Here is a 22,327-nt window from a genome sequence, read left to right as displayed (position 1 = left end):
GTCTCGGTCTCGGGCTCGGTGCGAGGGCATGGGCATGTGAGGCAGTGTGGCTGTAGAGGCGCTAGTGGCGCACTTCGCACGTCCGCATCATGTCGCAGAGGGTCGCTCATTCGCGACCTTCAGCGAACCGGAGAGAGACATGTGCGAGTCGCGGTGCGACTAAGTGGCAATGGCAGGTGGCTGGTTAGCAGAGAAACTAAAGGACTGGGAGAGAAATCTCTTAGTATAAATAGAGGGACTGAAAAGAGCTGTTGCAGCAAAAACTATAACACCTGAGCCATTAGTGTAGGGTCCAGCTGTAACTGCTGCATGGCTAGCCCAATAGCTAGAAAACGGCTAGTTGTTGTCTCACAACAGTCAGCATGCAGCAGCTTAATGGCTCATGCACAACAGTTAGAAAACGGCCATAAAACGGCTAGTTTTCTAACAGCCAGAAATGGCTTAATGGAATTTAAGTCTCTGGATCATAACCCCCTAGCCACCATAGCCTATAAAAGGAGGACCTGAATGGGTTTCCAAACCATTTCAACTCACTCCAGCAAACCCATACGAACTGAGACAGTCAACCCCTCTCCACTCATATATTCTAGTATTTCCAGCAACGTAGCAAGGCTTAAACCTTAGCTTGAAGAACAGACCAGCGGTGTGGTCTAGGACGATTCAACCGAACCAGTGGCTGAAGATTTGAACTGACCTATGCAGAAGTCGAAACCACTTTTTCTCTTCTTTTCTTCTTCTCTTAGGATTTTTCCTTTATACTGTAATACTGCCAAAAAGTGTGTAATTGATTTCCATTTGGTCGGCCTTCGTGTTTGCTGAACGCAGACCCACACCAGGCTCGTTGTATCCTAGAAGATATTTGCCTGTAACCTATCAGCATACTCTATTCACTTGAGTAGGGGCAAATAAAGCTTTAAGGACAGCGTTTCAGACGTGCTTCAGCCTGTCCTGATTTCTGATTAATTAGCAATTTTCGGTTTCCACATTATACAGAAATACATTAATCTGTATAATTTCCAACATGGATCTGCCTCAGTTTTGGGCCATCAACAGTACATGGTGGCAACCCATCGGATCAGCGGTCTGGAGAATTAAATAATTTTGAGTCTGCCAACATTTAATCTTCGGATGATGATGCAGCACACATGCACACATGTTGCGAAGATATCCATCGATGTGCTTTGTAGACATACTAAGCATTTACAATTTCAAGGCCCACTGAGAATGGAGCATGGCCCCAAGTTGATAGAGGCTGGAGTGTTGGAAATCTAATTTAGGAAGCTGAATTAGAACTTAAAGATAATTATAAGTAACAAGGCGCAATGCTTGTGTTGTCCCTTGCCATGTGTATAATAATTTTTTTTCCGCTGCTATATATACCAATCCTAGCAAACTTCTACCACAAGAGAAAGTACCAGCTTCTCTCTCTCAAACATCTGCTCCAATCTTTACTATGCAAACATAGGACCATAGTTCCCTAGTTCCATTTGATGGTGCATAAGGATTCGACTTGAGCAGGTTAACTTGGGTTGAGAGCCAACCCAGGCATGACCCAACCCGGCCGTAACCTAACGTGACCTTAAGAAGATCCAACCTGCCAGTATCCGAACCAACCACAAAAGGACCCAACTCGACCCAAATTCCAACTGTCCCAACCCAAACCCGACCCAGATGCCCCTGTACTCAACCCGGCCCAAGCCTACCCAAATACACGTGATTGTTTCCAACCCGACCTAACCCAACCTACATTTGCTCAACCTGCTTGCAATCCGATTTTTGGTGTTTTCCAACTCCAACCAAACCAAGGACCTTAGCAACCTGACTCAACCCGGCCAGAACTCGGGTTGGGTCAATTGGGTTTGGGTTGACCCAGACCCAAGCTGCAGCCCTAGTGATGCAGCGAGAATCTCACATCTCTACAGTGTGCCATTTAATCTTGGGGGCTTATCAGCAGTGGAGTGGTGCAGAACTAGTCCTAAAGATAGAGACTTGGGTGCGATTTATCCTTTTCAGCAACACTCTTGTTACGACAACAAGAAAGACCTGCGGATACAGTAGAAAAACACCCAACAATTAATAATCGTCCTTTGTCTGATTTTTAAGTAAGATCTTTCCAGTTCTTTGCACTTATAATATATAACAATTAGTTCATCTTCTGCCCTCTGCAATGGCCTGGACATGAATATTACATAAAGGTAAACGTTTGTCTAGGAATGGCCAAGCATGTACAAACCACCCTCTGCAATGTAATGCGTTAATACATCCAAGTCTACAGTAAGACTCACACAGAGGCGGTTTGCAGACAATCGATTACAAAGAGATGTAGATCAGACTATCCTAACCATCCGATTTAGTTTACCAACCACGTATATGGAATGTGGAAAGTCGGAAATTTCTTTTGAAACGTCCATTAATTGTACGTCTTTGTACATATATAGCCCACCTGATGAGAATAAGGACCACATTTTTAGCCTATGCCATCTACAATAGGGTCCATCAGATGCATGGGTAAGATGTTTTGGTATTTATTTCTACTAAAACCTGACTTATAACCTTTGTTCTTATTTGAAACAGTTTGAAGGCTGAGCGTTGCCCTCTATATTGTTTTCAATAGTGTGGTTCACCTGAATCATGTGTATGGTAGTTATATGTGGTCGATGAGTCTAGAATAGGGTGACACACCTCATGGTCAGGGTGAATTTCAAATAAACATTATGGTGGGGCCCAACAAAGTCGCTGATTACTAATATCGGTTAATTAGCTTTTTTACGGGCCCAGTTTAGGCTGGACTCAGACCACACTGACGGGCTGCTGTACACAGTCCAAGGCTGGCCCAATTGATAAGTAGGCTTGAATTTTAAGCCCAAGATGAGCCTAGACCGAAAGTTCAACCAACCAGCTCCCATTGAGAGCACCATATCCAAGTAGTCAAGGTCAAAGTTGAACTGGGTAAGATTAAATGTGACAGGTCATGGAGAGGCAACCCAAGGGAGAGAGGCGAGGAGGTAGAATGCTCTTGGTTTTCATCGCACCTATGGCAGAGTCTCTAATATGGTTTGCACGTTAATTTGCACAACAAGAGTCATATTAGACGGCTTGCGATTATGTAAGTAAATGGGTTTAAAAAACATCCACATGGATTGCTTATGCAATGTGAAGGCACTGCATGCCGTATCAGTGGATTGAAATTTAGGTCTTATGTATCGTCGACTCATTTCAAAATGATCACTCATGTTTTCAGCCAATGTAAGCAATAGCTGCCATGGAGGAAAGAGTAAAAATTGTAATGGATCGTGTTGAAATTGGTAATAGTTCGACGGTGTAAGTAGGGTCCGGAATGATTAAGATGCGCTTAGTCCTATTATTTGCTGGAATGTGTATGAAATAAATAAATAAAAAGTAGCTATACTGATGGACGGAGTGTATTTCACGTAGACATCATGTTGAGCCCCATAGAGTTGTATTACGGGCCGGAGGGGGACAGTCGCTTGTTGGAAATGATATTTTCAGGAAATAGGTGAAAAATAATTAATAAATTTGATGTTCCTTGCCTACGTTTTTTTCTTTTTTTACACAGGCACTCACAACTCACACACACCCACGCATTCACACCACAATAGACCTCGTGTTGAAACTCTTGTGAGCTACCACCAAGGCATGAGTAAGAACCCACGCTTGCCTATTGACTTTTAAATGTCCATTAGTTTCTTTTTCTTTTCCTTTAAAATAAAATAAGATGGGAGAACACCATTTGTAGGTATATTGATTAAGCCAAGAGATACACTATGAAAGATTTGGTATATATATTGCAAGCAAGATCAGAAACTAGCTTTCTAGCTTGAATCATCAAATCACTCATACATATATGAAAAGTAACTAAAAGCGGATGGTTTGGATCGTTTGGGAAGTAGCAGTGGGAGAAGTGAGTTGTTGAGAAAGAGAATAGCACACCATGAACTGTGAGGGGAATTTTGCTATGAACAATGCTGGGATTGAGCACATTCAGATGCGATAGCTGGCCTCTTTTGGGTGTTTGGCTGTTTCATGTTTCCTCTATTTTATGTAATTGATGGGATGTGTACTTAGCATAGTTGTTTTTGGCTCTTTCCATCCTATTTGTAAAGGTTTTCTCCATATTTATAAAATTAGAGGTGGTTTGCTCCCACCTTTTCCTAAAAGGTAAAACCAGCCCCAACAAAACTCTTACTGAATTTCAGGGCCTACGAAAACAGAAACCAGAGACTTCGCCGGAACAGCAAGCCAGGAAAAAAGAAAAAAGAAAAAACTCTATGAGAAGCTAATAAACCAGGATTAGCTCTTGGAAACCCAAAATTTAAAAATGCTTAGGTTGTCTACAGACTCTCTTGTACATCCAAGGGCGCGCATGACCAAAATCAAGTCAAACAAAGAAGTGAGATTCCCAGCGCAACCACTTTTGGCAAGGTTATCTGCCAGCTTATCACTGCTGTTCTAAATTACAGACGAAAATAGAAAATTGGAAATATAGAATAAAGAGAAAATAAATTAGAGAGCTGAGGCACATTACTGTCATTATTTTAAAGACAGATTTGCCTCCATAAGAAAGAAGCCTTGGTACACAAAGAGTTTTAACAGATCTATCTCTAGGATACAACAACTATCTTTAAAGATGGATAATCAAGATTAGGATCATGTGCACACACGATCAAGCATCAGAAGCTTGAGTTGCTCTTTGGAATTAGCACACAGAGAAATAAGAACAAGAGAAATAGGGAATGGAGATAATTATTATGTATGTTTGAAATAGAAAAATGAATGTCTTTTAATATGCATTAACATGTTGGCACATGTGTAATTTACACACAGTGATATGTTTGCACACGTGTGACAATTTTATGCACGCACGTGACATGATCCGAACAGAAAGGAAAAAAAATTGCTCGAGCCAAAGACATCAGGCCACACCGGTGCACACGTGCAAAGTTGCTCTTGAGACGTACTCTTAATTTTCACTACAAACTAAAAGGAAATGGATGTATTATAAAAAAAAAAAATCTCATCCTATTCCTTATTCAACATGGAACTTATAAAAACACTGCTTAAAAAAAAAAAAAAACAGGATAAAAAATTCTATAGGATAAAAAAGAAAAGAAAATAACTTGATTTTTACTTTAATTTTAAAAAGAAAAAAAATTTCCAACAATTACCTTCTCTGTACATGTACACGTGGGACTCGCTGTTGCGTCGAGCATTAATTTGCTTGATTGATATCTACCAATACCATAATGCCCAAGGACCTTTAGATCCTCCACGCATGCCATCAACTATTCCACCTTAGTGCCCCTAATACCTTTTGCTTTTCATATTTGAAACCTGTCCAAATATACTAGCACCTCAGAGATACTGTGGTGGTGAGAGAAGGCGTACATAAATTGATGTTTTCCCCATTTGAATTAATCAAACCAAATAAAATTTATGAAGAAAAAAAGAAAAGAATAAGAAGCATCCAGCTTCGTAGAATTTTTTTCCTCCACCATTCTCTTTTCGCCAAAGCTAAACTTGGGACTCCTAAGAGAAGATTCATCTACATTAAGCTTGAATCGACCAAGAGGAGAAAGGTCCGTTGGCAGGCTGGTAATTGAAAAGTTAGGATAGTGTTACCTTGGGGAATGATTAATCCACATTGGAATATTCTCCTACCTGAGCAAAAGCAGTTTCACTAAATGCTTGGGTTATGATTGTAAATCTTAGTGGACAGATCTCGACTGATCTGTATCGGCCTTATAAAGTTAAGTGTGGATCGAAGAGGGTTTGTATAAAGCTACACCCTGCTATTATAATATGGTGCTGGATTGCATGACAGCTCCTTTACAAACGTTTCTAGAATAAACTTATTCTGCAAGCGCTGTGTGGGAAACTCCCAATTCGTCCACCACACTACAGTAACAGTTGGGAATGAGACTGCTCACCATTAAATCCTCCACCCTGAATTGTCATGATGGCCTACACACAGCACGTACGTTCACTAAATTTATTCTATCAAATATTGAGAACAACGGTACCCCATAAACTCCAAAAATCCATCTCATGCATAAGACATGATCCGGATGGTATGTTAGGGACTTCGATTTCATTTCTACAAGTGGGCCATGATTCACTGTTAAGAGAGATGGTCTGCGGGCCCCACCTAAAAATCTGATGGGTAAGACAATCATAACCCTCCAACTTATAGCATACCAGTTAAAAAGAGAAATAAAATAATAGCTCCATTCAACCAGAAAAGGCCACAGACAGGTGGCTAGGATCTTCTGACTTGAGAGAATTGTGTAATGGTCTATCCATGCTTATATCCAACTAATGGGACTGCTCCGCATTATCTCGTGTGCTTGACTGTGGATATGAAAGAATCCGCATGCGCAGCTAGCAATACTCGTGAGAAGGAATCTCTATAGTGGCACTTACTTTTTTTTTTTTTCTTTCTTTCCTTTGTTTTTGAAAACTCTTTTTTCAGCCTACCCATTTGATAAATTTTATTTTCAGAAATTATTTCTAAAATTTGATATTTTCAGTAATTTTTACTGATTTAAATCATTTGGCAAATCCAACTTATTAAGTAGTTAAATTTTTTTTTACTAAAAATATGTCTTTTTTCAGCTCCCTCACTTTGTGTGGTTTGATAAACTAAAAAATAACCTTTGAAATTTTATTTAAGCACTGAAAAGTTGAGTGTTGAATTATAGTTTTAAAATAATTTTAGAGATATTTTAGTCAAAAATATTTTAAAAATAAAATAAATAAAACATCACTTTCAGCAATCAAATTCACATTAAGTGAAGGAACAGTTGAAATATTCGTGAGGCAATAGAAGTTTTAAATTAGGATAATATTTGTGTTTTAAGTTCATCTCTGTAAGAATATTACTCTGAACAGTATGGATGCAATTAAGAACCGGAAGGTATAATACATATATATTGGGTAAAGTCAAGGAGGGGAATCGAACCCCTCACCTATAGGGAGCAAATCTATAGTGAAGACCATTTGCCCAAATCTAGTTGGCTTTATATATTTTCAATAAACATTAACTTAAGCCCTTAATAAGTAGGCTTTATTAAACAATCTGAATTTTAATGAAAATCACTTAATTTATCAACTGTCACAAATAAGTACTGAAAATCAATTTTATCAAACATTAATTCCAAAGGTTGAATGCCATAAGTGGAGGTGTATTAAACTATTGTTTTCACTTTTGACTAAAATATTTCTAAAATTATTTCAAAGTTACAAATCCATGCTCTAAGTTTTAAGCTCTTAGATTAATGAGCTGCCCATTGTAATTTTTGTGTAAATTCTATATATATATATATATATATATATATATATATATATATATATTCCTTTCTACTAGCACTTTACCAACAAAAATCTATAGTGAGGGCTCCCCTTAGTACAAGGGAAAAGATGTCCTCCGTCCTTAAAAGAAGAGGTCAGCCTTCCATCTATCGTTACTATTTGAACAACACAGCCTAAAAATAATAAGTCAAACCAACCAGCATACTTAAAAAATTCGTACAAGCGACCGTTGCAACAAAAAGTTTCCACTAATATGATTAAAAAGTATAAAAATCAATACATACGAGAGAGAGAGAGAGAGCCGATCCTAACGAACGTCCCCAGCCCAGAGGCAGCCACAAATAACAAAAATAGAATTGATTCAAATATTAGACGGTCCACACTAGGGAAATAATTTTAAAACTACACCCGAAACATCTGAAATGTACTCGGTGAGGCCTACGTGAGACTTGAGTCAGACTCTTTTTTTTTCTTCTTCTTCTTCTTCTTTTTTTTGGGCAATCTTTTTCATGATGGGTCTCGCTGGATGAACGGATCTGAGCTTTCATAAAATACATGACCATGCATTGCTGCATGATATGTTACGATGGTAGAGGTTAGATATGAATTTATTTTATTTTTTTCATAATCTATAGCGTTCACATGATGGGTCTTATGGGAGAAGGGATGCTTTAAAATTCAGAGTGATCGAACGAGCAAATATTGTAGTTAGGAAAATCAATAAAAAAAATTCAGGCGATCAACGTGATCCGGTAGTTCCGCTCGATTTCCAAGAAATTTGGCAAAAGCGGAAACGGCATTTCCGAAAAATCGTTACAAACAATCAAACTGAGAAGGAGATTTTTCCGGAAATGTTGTTTCTCTGCTTCTTTCAGCGACTCCAAAGATGCCCCCTAGTGCGAGTTCAGTTTACCTAGCTGTGGTGTCCACTACACTGTATATGTAAATCCAGACCGTCTATCACGTGAGAAGCCTTTTATGAACCGTAAAAAATACAAAAGATCAGAACCAAAATATCTCAGTGGTAGAAAGCAATGAAAAATATAAAATTACTCTTAAAACCCATAAGTTCAAACGGTGAGGTTTCTGAGCTTTGAATCAGTCTAAATTCTGTATTTTCATTTTATCCTTGTGAGATACATCTGATTAACGGGTTTGATGATAGCGATACACCCCTGGTGGCCCCACACACAAACCTATGGATGATATCTCATTTCGCTGTGGTGTGACCCACCTAGGCAGTATAGCTAGATGATTGTTAATTTCGGAACTTAGAATCCAGGATACAACCTGATTGACGGAGTAGATTTTCCATATAATATATGGAGGATCCCGCAGAGAGAGGGCGTTTTAGGCGCTGGGTTAAAAGAGCGTTGCAGTGGATTCCGGTCATCTGATTGAGGTTGAGGTTTGCACGCATGCACCCCAACGCAACAAGAGATGGAACCGCGATAGCACCTTAGCACTTGTTACAAACCGCGTAACTTTCCCAAATCCAGAGTCACACGAGGGAACTTTCATAAGATCCACATCGTCCATTTGGTACACTACTTCATTTTAGCAATTGAACCTTAAAATCATGATAATCCAAAATTTATGTAGCCCACAATGCAGGAAACAGTTGGGATGGAATGCCCACCATTAATTTTGTGTAGGGCCTACCACAGCTTTGATATGCCATTCGATCCATTCATCTGATGTACATCGTCAGTGCAAAAGAATAACCCAAAAAACCAAGTATTCCAAAATTCAGGTGTGCCACACCAAGTGAATTTAGATGTCTTGTGTATAATATTTTGGGATGGTCCACCTGATAAGTTAGATATTTATCTATTGGGCTTGGGTTATTTTAAAGAACCCAAACCTGTTACGTGAGAGCCATCTGGTGTGGCATGGGGATGGAATCGCACTCCCATACCTCGAACTAGGTACCTGTGGGTGTGACTTTCGCAAACCGAAAGCGACGTGGGTGGAACTTTCATAAGATCCACCCCGTCCATCTGGTATGATGTCTCATTATAACCATTAAACATAAAAATCATGATAATCCAAAATTCAGTTAGGCCAGTACGGTATAACTCCCACTATAAGTTTCTGTGTAGGGCTCACCGTGGCATGTAAATGCCAATTTACATCATTGAAAGAACAATCCAAAACATCACTGTATTCCGAAACTCATTCGTGAATTTTTAGAGGTTTTAGGTAGAATTTGTTTTTTTCCTGGTCCACCTGATTGCTGAATCAGCCTATCTATGATATCACACCATGCAAGGGGTGGTAAACCTGATGAACGGTGTGGATTTCATTCACGTTAAGTCGTTTCCTCGATGGTAGGTACGTAGAGCGAGGTAGGCAAGCATTTCTGTTAAAATACCAGATTCAGAGAGAGAGAGAGAACCCCTTTAAATTTGAGGATTTTCAGTATATATATATATATATATATATATATATATATATATATATATATATATATATATATATATAGTAGGCAAGCATTTCTGTTAAAATACCAGATTCAGAGAGAGAGAGAGAACCCCTTTAAATTTTATTTTATTTTTTCAGTATATATATATATATATATATATATATATATATATATATATATATATATATATATATATATATATATTGCATGAGTGATAAAAATGGAAATTAAAATGGCATGGAAGTCTCTCTTTTTATAGTAGCAGCAGCGTAGATAAATACCTCTCCCTCGGACACCACCAACATCACCACGGCCTTGCAATAACAATGGAGACAGCGGAGGTGGAGCTGAACGACTCTCAGTCTCAAATTAAAAATGGAGAAGCTCTTAGCATCTTTGGAAAAACCAACCGTCATGTTACTCTCAAGGTATGAGATGAATACAATAGCATGCCTCTTATCGGCCTGTTGTCCCTTTTCTCTCTTTCTTACGCACTCACATGTTCTTTCTTCTCTATATACGAAATCCGAACCCTTTATCAGCTAGGATCTAACCTACAGTGTAAATCATTCTCATTGGACCAAAACCTCATGAGTTTGTTTTACCATCAGCTAGGTCATGCATACAATCTACGAATGGTATAGAAAACTTGCAAATCTCTTATGCCTTCTTTTTGTTTCATACATGTATGTCCCACATGATACTTGAACGGACTGAATTTTAGATGATATCATCCAGACCATGTTTTCCACCTGATAAATGGATCAGCTGGACTACACATGAGCCAGGTTTCTGCGTGCAGCAGCACAAGCAAACCTCTCTGATGACGTCTCACACGCAACTCGTTGTACATGAAAGGCTCATGCAACTGGCTTGATGTGGGACCACGTTGGTGGTTGCATGACATCCAACCCGACCAGAAGAGTTGCCTAAGATGGGATGCCCAAAAAATCATGCGGCTTGGCATTAATGAAGAAGTTTTTGGGTTATTGTCCATTGTTTCTGTCGTTTGGCGCACTCATGGATGGTTCAGCCCCATTTTCATGGTGGAACGAATTTGATGGATAGTTGGATACCATGCACTGCACGCACCACGGTCGCCCCATATCAACTGCTTGGAAATGGTAGGTGTACGCTTGAGACGTTCTTGTTTTGTAATTCCTCCTTGGTTTCCATATCGGTGAACGAAAAAACTATCAATTTTCCTTTTTTTCATCGTCATGGCTTTCTCCTGTTTTTCTCTGGAAGGAGGGGATTCATTAGAAATTAACTTATGCCCTCCAATTAGGTGTTGAATGTCTCTCTACCAAGGTGATGCAACGAGATTACTTGTCTAGCGAGTAGAACCCACATAATGGATGGATTAGTTTTAGTTGTTTATATAAAGGCCTATTTGGATGACAACTCTGAAATTCATTTATGAAAGCTTCATGGGATGGGAATTCAGTTAGGAGAACACAGTTTCTAAAAACAAATTTTATCTATATTGTTTGGATGACACTGTCTTTCTCTCTTCTAATGATTTTTTAATGAAAATGTTTGAAAATTTGAATATGGAGTATAACAGAAAGTTTACATTGAGGATTTGATAGTAATCATCTTATTTTACCCTTTGAATTTAAACCACTCCTTATTTTACTTCTAACCAATGATTTGAAAGCCATCAATTGAATGTCTAGAGTTGATTGATTATTGTGCTTTTCGTGGTGATATAATCGATACAATTTTTTATTGCTTTTGAATTAATCATCATACTGAGTATCAAATAATTCTCCAAATGTAAAGAGGGAGATGATACGTAGAGAAGAATAATCATAATATGGTACAACAATGCCACCACAAAACAATTGCCTGGGTGATGTATTGATCATGTCCACCCATCTAAAGTGTTGTAGGTATTTCAAAATAATAATAAGAATAATAATAAGGGAGAAAAACTTTGCATTGTTTTTCTAATTTTTAAAAGTAAAACTTTGTCCCACATTGGATGGAAAATGGAGAAAAATATGTTTATAAACCATCATTTACCAAAGGCTGTCAAATTAGTGCAACATTATGCATATGCATAGGCCCATATGCGTGCGCAAACTATCTCAAAGAAATCTCAATGGTTGCAACTCCATACAATATATATATAGAAGTTGTCAACCAACTCCATACAATATATATATAGAAGTTGTAAAAATTCAGTGCAAACTATCTCAAAGAAATATCCATTTGGGGCATGTTATTGCAAAGATCAAACTGTGGTTAAATGATGCAGGGATGAAAGTGATAGGTCGATCACCGTCTTCCTCAAGGATAACTACTACTAACCATGTTATCTTCCTAATTTAAGCCCAACGGATGAAGAGTTATGGTTGGCTTAAGTAGCTCGTCCTACCCTAGAATCATATATGGTACGTCATGGTTGGCTTAAGTAGCTCATCCTACCCCAAAATCATATATGGTACGTCGAGTAACTCATTCCGGTTTGCGAGATATGCCTGTTTTAAGGTTCTAACGGTCTTGATGACTTCCGCTTCCAATTGGGTCTTCTTTGGTTCATCTTGGAGATGAAAGTGTCCGCAACCCTCTCTACATCATTAAAAGATATAATCCCAAGTAAAAAGCTTTGAGCTTGTCAGTGCTTCAGCCTCTGAAATCCTTCTCCATTATAGAAATCCAAGTTTCCCAGGCAAAAAGGTTGAATGTGGACAGCCCTTTAGTGGGAATCCGGAGTTAAGTAGAGGTAGGGGTTGTTGTAGAGATGACAAGGGTAATGTTGTGTTTGCCCTTCATCATCGATATGGATTAGCCTTCAAACCTGATGGCTGAAGTTAGATCCATTTGTTATGGGCTTATATTCTTTCCACAGTGTTTTGTGGGACCCTAATTGTGGATTTCTATGGGCCCATAGGGTTTAGTGGAAGCAAAGTCAGTCCGGTCAACTCCTGGATCCATTAGTATAGAGTGTTTAGTTTGTGAGTCTATATATAACCACCACACTCACATGACACATAAACCGATAAAACTAGTAAGAAATGGTCAACTGTCGACGCTAGTACCATGTCTCTAGGTTGGTCGCCTTTAGCAACCTTACGCCCGAACCCGTGCGGCCGTACCAATGGTGAGATGTAACCCTTCTTTCTTTTGTTCTTTTTTGTTGTTTTTTTTACATGATGGTTCATTGTTTTTCTCCATTACTTTTATTTCTAAAGAATGATATATCCCTTCCAAAATCCTTTATAACTGATTAATAAAGAAAGAAATAACTATGTTTATGATTATTTTTAGAATTGGATGACACATCATGCATGCCTTCTTTTTTGAACGGTACACACTATTTTCTTTAATAATTAATAATTTGTTTTCACTTGTAATTCTTTTGAAATATGTGGCTGGTGCAGTTCGAAGATGTGGCCTACAAGATCAACATAGAGAAAAGTGGGGTTTTGAGTAGGTGTTGTGGTCCCTGCAGATCAAAGGCCAACAGTGAGAAGATGATCTTGAAAGGCGTCACAGGTGCAGTGTTCCCAGGGGAGATGCTTGCCATGTTGGGACCATCAGGCAGCGGCAAAACGACTCTCCTCACTGCCTTAGGAGGCCGACTTGGTGGAAAACTGTCAGGCACTATAACATACAATGGCAAGCCCTTTACAAATGCCATGAAGCGTGATACAGGTTTTGTGACCCAAGATGATATCCTCTACCCACACCTTACAGTTACTGAAACCTTAGTTTTCACTGCACTCTTGAGGCTTCCAAATACAATTAGTAAAGAAGAAAAACAAGGTGTAGCTAGATTGGTCATTAGTCAGCTTGGCCTCACAAGGTGCAAGGACAGCATTGTAGGAGGAAAAACCGTGAGGGGAGTTTCAGGAGGAGAGAGGAAGAGGGTGAGTATTGGACAAGAGATACTAATAAATCCTACCCTTCTCTTCCTTGACGAGCCTACTTCGGGTCTAGACTCGACCACAGCTCAGACAATTGTGTCGATGTTGTGGGAACTGGCAGAAAATGGGAAGACAGTGGTCATGACCATACACCAGCCTTCTAGCAGGATATTTTATATGTTTCACAAGGTTCTACTTCTGTCGGAAGGGAACCTTATCTATTTCGGAAAGGGATCTGAAGCTTTGGATTATTTCTTGAGTATTGGTCATGCTCCATCAGTTACAATGAATCCTGCTGATTTCCTCCTTGATCTTGCAAATGGTATGTTGATAGATAACAACCTTGTCTATTAATTTTCTGATTATTGTAATTACTTTCTTATTATGTGGTGTGATCCCAAAAGGGCCGGTTGTATGTATTTTTCATTAACTCTAATTGCAAGTTGAACTCTTATTACAAGTTCAACTTGAACTATAATCCATTCGTATGCAGGTATATCTACAGGTGATACAGGGGAGGATCGAGGGTCATTGAAGCAAACCTTAGTTTCTGCCTATAAAGGAAACCTCACTGATAAGGTGGAGAAGGAAGTTAAAGGAATCAACTATCAAAGTATTGATAGCATGAATGATAAGAAAATAGGACCATGGACTACAAATTGGTGGCAACAATTTACAGTTTTACTAAAAAGGGGAGTGAAAGAAAGGAGACATGAGGTCTTCTCCATCCCCAAGATCATTCAGGTCATTGTTGTGGCTTTACTCGCAGGTCTCTTATGGTGGCAATCCTCCATTGCTCACTTACAAGATCAGGTTTGAAACCTCAATTGCTTAATTCCACTTCCTTTCTATCGAAAGTGCTCTATTTATAAAATTTTGGTTACTATTGTAATATGTTTTTATGGTATCTTTTTTCTTCTTTAAACAGCTAGCTTTGATTGATAACATACTTAAAATTGATTGTATCATTACAGACTGGGCTTCTTTTCTTCTACTCTGGATTTTGGGGCTTCTTTCCCGTCTTTCAAGCTATCTTTACATTCCCTCAAGAGCGTGCAATGCTGATGAAGGAGAGGTCTTCAGGCATGTACAAGCTTTCATCTTACTTCATGGCTACGATGGCTGGGGACATGCCTATGGAGCTTGTACTCCCAACCGTCTTTGTTACTATAACGTATTGGATGGGAGGGTTGAGGCCCACAGCTTCCAACTACTTTAAGACCCTCTTCGTGCTCCTCTTCAGTGTCTTATCCTCTCAAGGCCTTGGGCTCGCCATTGGGGCTATTGTCATGAAGCTCAAGGCTGCAACAACACTCGGCTCTGTCATAATGCTCTCATTTGTCCTTGCAGGTGGATACTATGTGCAACATGTCCCAATCTTCATCGCATGGATAAAGTACATCTCCCTTAGCCATCACACGTACAAGCTCTTGTTATGTTCCCAATTCAGTATGGATGAGATGTACCCATGCGGACCTAATGTAACATGTGCAGTTGCAGATTTCCCATCGATTAAGCATGTAGGGCTTGATCATAAAGAAATCTCAGTCATGGCAATGTTTGCAATGCTTGTGGGCTACCGCTTGATTGCTTATCTGGCCTTGATGAGGGTTGGCGTCACGCCTTCTAAGAAATGAACACACTAGTCTAGTCGCTTAGCCTCTCTATACTAAAACATCTGGTTTGGTGGTGAGTTTTAAAATGAGCATAGAGAAGAAACCATATGTACTAATTCTTCAATTTCATAGTTGCCTTCATATATCTCCGTGTTTTCTCTTTCTTTTTTTTTCTTCACTTGGTTAGCTTCTACCATGATGGGACACCACATGTTGATAGTGGGGCCCAATAAAACAACAATTTAAATTATCCAAACACAAGCCCCGCTTGTCATAATTAAGAACCAACAGATAGTGTGTAAATTAATATATAATAGTGTCATATGCTTCTTCATCTTAGAGAAGTTCTATGGCCCTCACTATTGCATAAACTCCAGAGCTGTTGGAGAAGCACCGGAATATTCCTTTATCCATGCCCTCCCAAGGAAATTGATAGACACCTCCCTGTAAGCTGCCATGCATCCCACGGTGGGACCCACCCATGGCCATTATGGATCTCACATACCCCACTTTGTGGACAACTCTAACCTAGTGTGGAGATGCACATACATCATCCACCAATACTGAAAAGGAGACTAGTACCAGTTGATGCAGTGAGCACCGGCAACACACCAAAAGCTCCAAAGCTATTAGGGAAGCACTGAAATATCTATTTATCCATGCGCTCATAAGCAAACCGACTGAGACCTCCCCATGGGTTACCCGTAACCTACCCCGTGGCCATTCTGTATCTCACATACCCCACCTCATGGGCCACCCCACCCTAATGTGGAGATGCTCCAGCATCAATATTCCATAACAATGGCATGAACTTGTTCCATTGATCAACTATAATAGTGGCATCTTACTGGCACTCGTTGTGACAGAAAAATGAATTCACTTTGTAATATTGTCCTATTTGTTGGTACATGGCATTCTATTAGAGGATCTAAAAAAGAGCACACAATATTAACTAATTTTCATTTTGTTTCTCATTAGATGTCCAATAATCAGCCATGCACAATCATAACGGGTTCTATACATATTTCATAATACAATACATTTGCAATGAGTTCCGTGTTTGTTTCTCTAAGCCATCCTTTTCCCATGACATTGTGTCCCACGCAGTGAGAGGACTAATAACTTGGGAAGAATTGAAGAATTCTCCAATGATTTTTTTGTATATTGCTTTAATGTAAAAAAAGACTTTTATAGAAATGTACGTCCTATATATGGAAGTCATGAATTACTTTATACATGAAAATAATGACTTCATATATTAAAATAAAGTAAATACAAAATGTATATACATGGAAGGGAAATCTAATCAATTATTTTCTATCAAGGATGAGCCTAATGCTTTAGTGAGGTCATCAACAAATGAGACCCACTTGATGGAGTTATCAATATATGTTCCTGTAGATGCCCCGAATGTTAGGTTTCCTCATTCAAGCACTTGAGAATGATGTCTGAGGCCCTTGTCACTAGTTCCGACCAATTTCTAAAACCCACCACTAAAGCAGAAGAAAAATGTTAGGGTAAATTATGGTAATTTTCTTTTTTATAAAGATACGTATCTAGCATATTTTCTTGAGGCCCTTGTAACTAGCATATTTTCTTTTTTTATAAAGATACGTATCTATTAAGATATTTACATATCTTTTACGGACCTCCCACCTCTTTTTAAATTCTTATTTTTCTGAGCAAAATAAACAAGTTATAATTTACATAATGTAATTTTCGTGATTTAACATGGGACAACACTAGCATAAAATCTATACTCTTTCTCTCACCCACCATCAGCAGCTACATTAATTGTCTCCATCCCAAGATGATTGCAGCGACACTGCTGCACAACCATAGCACCAGCAGGGTCATCGAACAACAGCAGGGTCATTGCTTAGCATCAAAGCAGCATCATGTCTTTTTTCCTATCTTCGTCACACCTTGGTCTGCGACTACAATCGTACCCAAACTCGAAATCTCTGCACTGTTGCCACTCCAAGCCTGAGCCCACTTTGGATAACTTTCAAACTCAAGATATTCCTTTTATAGCATCTTGAGTTTTAAAAGGATGTTAGAATATATTAAGGTAATCTTCTAAAATCCTATATTTATTTATTGTTAAGATGTGTATTTGTTAAAATCTCTACAGATCTCTGTTAAATCTCCCACATCTCTTATATATTCATGTTATTCTTAATAAAATTAACTAGTTGTAGTTTCTACAATATAATTTCTTATAATACAAAAAATGATAATAATAAATAATAAATGTTGAGTTAATACTACCTTAAATGAGAGAATAAAAAAACAAAGAGAAAAAGAATATATATATATATATATATATATATATATATATATATATATATATATATATATATATATATATATATATATATATTGTGTTATATGATGTTGGCTTTTGTTTTATTTTACAAGGGAACACATCCGGGATATTAGTTGCGGTACCGAGATTTTATGTGTGGATGACTTTAAATCTGCTATAATGTGCACCAATTGCTGCAAAAATCTAGATAACCGATCATCGATCTAGTAGGCAACACCCCTAGAAAACAATGAACAACCACTCAAATAACACCAAATTCACGTGTAGCTCAACTGATGATTGGATTTTCCTGATTTAATCGTATGTCAAGAGTTGGAATAAATGGAGTATGTAACTATTTGATTGAGACATTGAATGATTGCGGTGAACAATATCCAATGGCCTGAATTCAGCAAATTAATATCCGCTAATAGCTTTTATATATATATATATATATATATATATATATATATATATAGAGATAGAGAGAGAGAGAGAGAGAGAGAGAGAGAGAGAGAGAGAGAGAGAGAGAGAGAGAGAGAGAGGTGGGGTAGGAGCATTAGCATGTGTTTTGATTTCAAACAAAATTTCATTCGAACTTATCTTATTGATTTCTGATTCTAGGTAGGAATTAGTTAATATTGATATGTGCATGCCAATATTTGAATATAGCCTTTTCTCTCATAGTACTTTTCTTATATTTCTTTCATTGTGCCCTCCTTTCCTTTTTGTAACAGGGGCAAAATCCTTTGGTTTCCTCATTTGTAAAGTTCTCAACAGATGAAATATACACACAGCCTTGGCTGCTTTTTTGGATTAAAAAAAAAAAAAAGCGAATATTTAAATATTTAGAAATGGACAGGAAATTAATATTTCTTATCTCATTAAATCTTGAGTTAATTACAACCATTCAAAGAAACTGAATATTCCTATGGTAGATTGTATCAACATGAATTTTAGCTTTTAATTTCTCTATTTGTGCAAGTGGGACCCATGGTTCGATAGTCCATACCTTTGAGATAACTCATACTCAGGACTTACCTATATAACATTCGGCATTTTACTTCATTAAATGTCACATGTTTTGTTGTATACTGTCACGTAACGGTGACTACCTATTTAAAGGTTATGATTCTTCCAATCTAGGAGATTTTTCAGCAAATGACCCATCCAAATTCTGGCCCACCCTATCAACTACTTGGATCACTGAATCGTAGAGCCTACTCCAAAACGACTAGTTCATATGCCACTGTCAGAGATGGCCACATTAGGGGAAGTAGATTTTGTGGCCTCTATTCCTCTTTTATTGTTACAAAATGAACATATTGTAGTATCTTGGAATGTGCCTGCATATGCATATGTAGGACTCAGAGTTCGCATCGGCGTCATAACCCTTGAGAGATGTTCAAAGACAGTGATGTATGTGGACGTACACAGAAAGCTTTTGTTTCTCGCTAATGCATTACTTGTATACAACATCCGAGCCGTAAAGTAGGTGGGACTAACCACGAAGGATACCCAGGGGTGAAAATCAAGGTATTTCACTCATAAGGAAAACTACACAATCTAAATCAATAGATGGTTGATGGTTTAAGTCAATGTATGGGTGTAACCCACTTAACGTGTAAAATGGCCCAATCTTCACTGTCAAGCGTATTTATGATTGCACACCTACTGTATGGCTTGGATTTTCTACAAAACTGACAAATTCGCAGAAAAGAAGCTTTGCATATTCTAGTTCACATACAACGTTGTGTGAAAATCTTTCCAAGAGAAATGAGAAACATGGTGGGAATAAACGGAAACTAGTCAACATTGCTCACATGGTAACTTGCTGGAATGTGGTCAGGTGGAAACTCCCGAAGGGTCTTCCACTGAGGTGGGGACCCTCAAATCACAAGGGCGGAATTTTATGCTCTGTTTCATGGTCTCTATCATGCTCTAAGATCGAGGGCCAAGTTCCTAGAGATTGAAAACTGCTCGCTGATAGTCATCAAAATAACCAAAGGCGAATGGGAGCCAGTGTAGGAAGTGGATGGTGTTACCAGGAGTTGCAAAGTTTTGGTGGGAAGATTGATGGGTTGGAAGATCAACCATACCCATGTTTCAAATTATCATGCACTGCATCCATTTCGATAACCATTCACATATGATAAAACACATTGTATCAGCCAGAACAACCGATTTATCTGCTACATTAGTCTGAGTTTTTTTTTAGGCTAAAAAATATTGAAAATGAGGTTATATTTTGTGCAAGGACTACTTAAATAATTGTTTGGAATTTATTTTTTCTCATGATTTTTCTTTGATTCATGATAAGTATCAGTGCATCCTATGGACCACTACATCCGATGCCTGAAATGCGATATCTAAAGGGAAATGCAATGGAGTAGCTAATACACTGATAAATGAGGTTCATTCTCACACCTCTTGGGCTTCTCTTCATCCATGTCTTGTGTGACCTTATGAACATATTGGATGGCAAATAAACATCATGGTGGCCATACAAAAGTTTCAATGGTGGACGTCAATATCTTCATTGTTTCCTATGGCGTGGTTCACTTGAGATTTGGATCTGCTTCATTTTGGGCTTACACCCTAAAATGAGGGAGCAAAATGGATGGAGATAAAACACATGCATCATGGTGAGCCACACGGAGCTTGGCCACGACCTGCTCTAGGGATATTCCTGGAGACATGGCACTGCAGGTAATCCGCCTCCGTAATTTTTGGGTCATGCACCATCCGTGATTGTGTAAGCAACCTGAATGATCAGGACTGTTGTACAACCATGCCATATGTACAATTGAAGCCATGTGTACAGTTGAAGAGTCACCACCAGTTTAAAATAAGCTGGCCCTTTCTCTGGGAAAGCCGGTCTTGGAATCAACTGGGCTCATTTCCCATCACCATTGGCTGTTTAGGCAGAGTTAGGAAATGCATACTCTGGTGTCATCTCCAGCCCCTTTGGCTCACGGCCATAACAAACAAGTGCATTAGTAGAATTAGTTGAAGTAAATAAAATGTTTAATTGGTTAGGATAGGCTCTTTTGGAAGCTTGTTTGAATGCATTGGAATCCAAATCACAAATCAAGGTGATTTTGAATCCTAATTTGAATTTGACAGCTCGTCATCAAAATGCACTGGAATTTTAAAATAGGAACAATTTAAAATATTGTAGTATATTTATAAGAATTTGAATTTAATTACTAAATCAACTTTAATATTTCAAATAAGTGCACATGCATGATATTTGACCGACTGATTATAATTAGAGTTGTACACAAGTCGAGTTAGCTCGATCAGTTGACTTGACTTGACTTGACTTGGAGCTCGACTGGCCTCGACTGTAAACTGGATTCAGACCGGAATCGAGCTGATTTTTGGAGCTAGAAAAAATTTTGAATCGAGTTCAAGCTTGCCCAAGCTCGACTTGACTTAGCTCGAACCCCATCGACTCGGATCGAATCGGCTCGGTGACTCCATTATTTTGATCTTAATGTTACTCGCCGAGAGTTTAATGAAATGACTCAACGAAATATTGTTTCTTAGACTACCCTCATATCAAGGTATTCTCAAAATGAGCATTCGAGAGAAGATTGAAGAAACAAATCACCACAAATCAAAATTACATTGTAAGACTACTCCCATATCTTGATCTTAATGCTGCTCGTCAAATGTTTGATAAAATGCTTGCAAAATGTTATTACTGGTTTGCATTTTGCATTCTATGGGAGATTGAAGATGCATTCTATGTGTTCAAGAAAATGTCGCACAGGCTCGAACTAGCCCGAGCTGCTGACCGACCCAAGCCGAGCTAGCCAGTCAGGCTCAAGGATGAGCCAAGCCAAGTTCAAGTTGTGCTTAGTTGCTAGCCGAGCTAAATTATGCCAAGCTCGACTCGATTCAACTCGTGTACAGACTTAATTGTAATATACAATTAAAATATATATACTTAGCCCAGAAATGATGAAATTCCGAGCCTCAGGTAGGCTGCAAACATAGGATCCTAAACAAGAGACTCGCCCACTTTTTTTAACCATCAAAATTTTTTTAATCATTTTATTGATGTAATTTTAGTGATGCCTTGTTAATTTGATTGTTTTAGAGTATCATTAAGATATAGCCTTGGTACACCCAAAAAACAAAACACCATATCATACTTAAGTATGGCTTTGAAGATACCAAAAGTTATAAGGGGAAAACTTTTCAACATTCAAATTACATTTATTGCCAACATTTAAAGTGCATTTAATAGAATGAGTTTATTCATTTTTGCTTACATCTATATATTTAGTCATTCCATGAGGGATGGCATTCAAGAATTGTTTTTTAAAAGCTTTGAATTTGTATTCGTGAGAGCCTTGCCATCTCCATCTAAAGTAGAGTGATTCATCTTTTGTTAGGTGAGTAATTCCCCAACCCCTTGGGTGAGTGAATCCTTGAGTTATCTCCTTCTCTTATTCTCATACGGCCTATGTACTCTTAATCTAAGTCATAGCAACAAAATTCTCCTTTCCTTCTCTTTATTGTATTTTTATCATTCGGCAACAAAATTCTTCTTTCCTTTTCTTTATTGCATTTTTTGGTCTGGCATCACATTAGCATACCACATGTACAATGGATTTAGAGCCTAGCAACACTTTTATTACACATACAACTCTCTTGCCTTCTAAAAGGAACCAAAAAAGGCATTTCACTAGAAATCTCATATATATATATATATATATATATATATAGAAAGAGAGAGAGAGAGAGAGAGAGAGAGAGAGAG

The 22,327-nt window shown here is 38.2% G+C and overlaps 1 protein-coding gene across 1 annotated transcript; it reads left to right on the top strand.

Annotated features, from left to right (window-relative positions):
* The first annotated feature begins 10,005 nt into the window (after nt 1–10,005).
* On the top strand, nt 10,006–15,339 carry LOC131247621 (ABC transporter G family member 9-like). Its single transcript, XM_058250792.1, has 4 exons — nt 10,006–10,182; nt 13,144–13,951; nt 14,123–14,442; nt 14,604–15,339. The coding sequence occupies exons 1-4, from the start codon at nt 10,081–10,083 to the stop codon at nt 15,264–15,266; spliced, it is 1,893 nt and encodes a 630-aa protein (XP_058106775.1). The 5' UTR covers nt 10,006–10,080; the 3' UTR covers nt 15,267–15,339.
* Nucleotides 15,340–22,327: the final 6,988 nt, after the last annotated feature.

The sequence above is a fragment of the Magnolia sinica genome, chromosome 1 (assembly GCF_029962835.1).
Source record: "Magnolia sinica isolate HGM2019 chromosome 1, MsV1, whole genome shotgun sequence".
Taxonomy (NCBI): Eukaryota; Viridiplantae; Streptophyta; class Magnoliopsida; order Magnoliales; family Magnoliaceae; genus Magnolia; species Magnolia sinica.
The sequence above is the reverse complement of the archived record's forward strand: the minus strand, read 5'-3'. Positions and strand labels throughout refer to the sequence as shown.

What these genes read in the sequence shown, in the direction of transcription:
- LOC131247621 (XM_058250792.1), top strand. Translation starts at nt 10,081, where the DNA reads ATGGAGACAGCGGAGGTGGAGCTGAACGACTCTCAGTCTCAAATTAAA. An exon ending in ACCGTCATGTTACTCTCAAG is followed by an intron (nt 10,183 to 13,143) that starts GTATGAGATGAA and finishes TGGCTGGTGCAG; the next exon opens with TTCGAAGATGTGGCCTACAA. An exon ending in CCTCCTTGATCTTGCAAATG is followed by an intron (nt 13,952 to 14,122) that starts GTATGTTGATAG and finishes ATTCGTATGCAG; the next exon opens with GTATATCTACAGGTGATACA.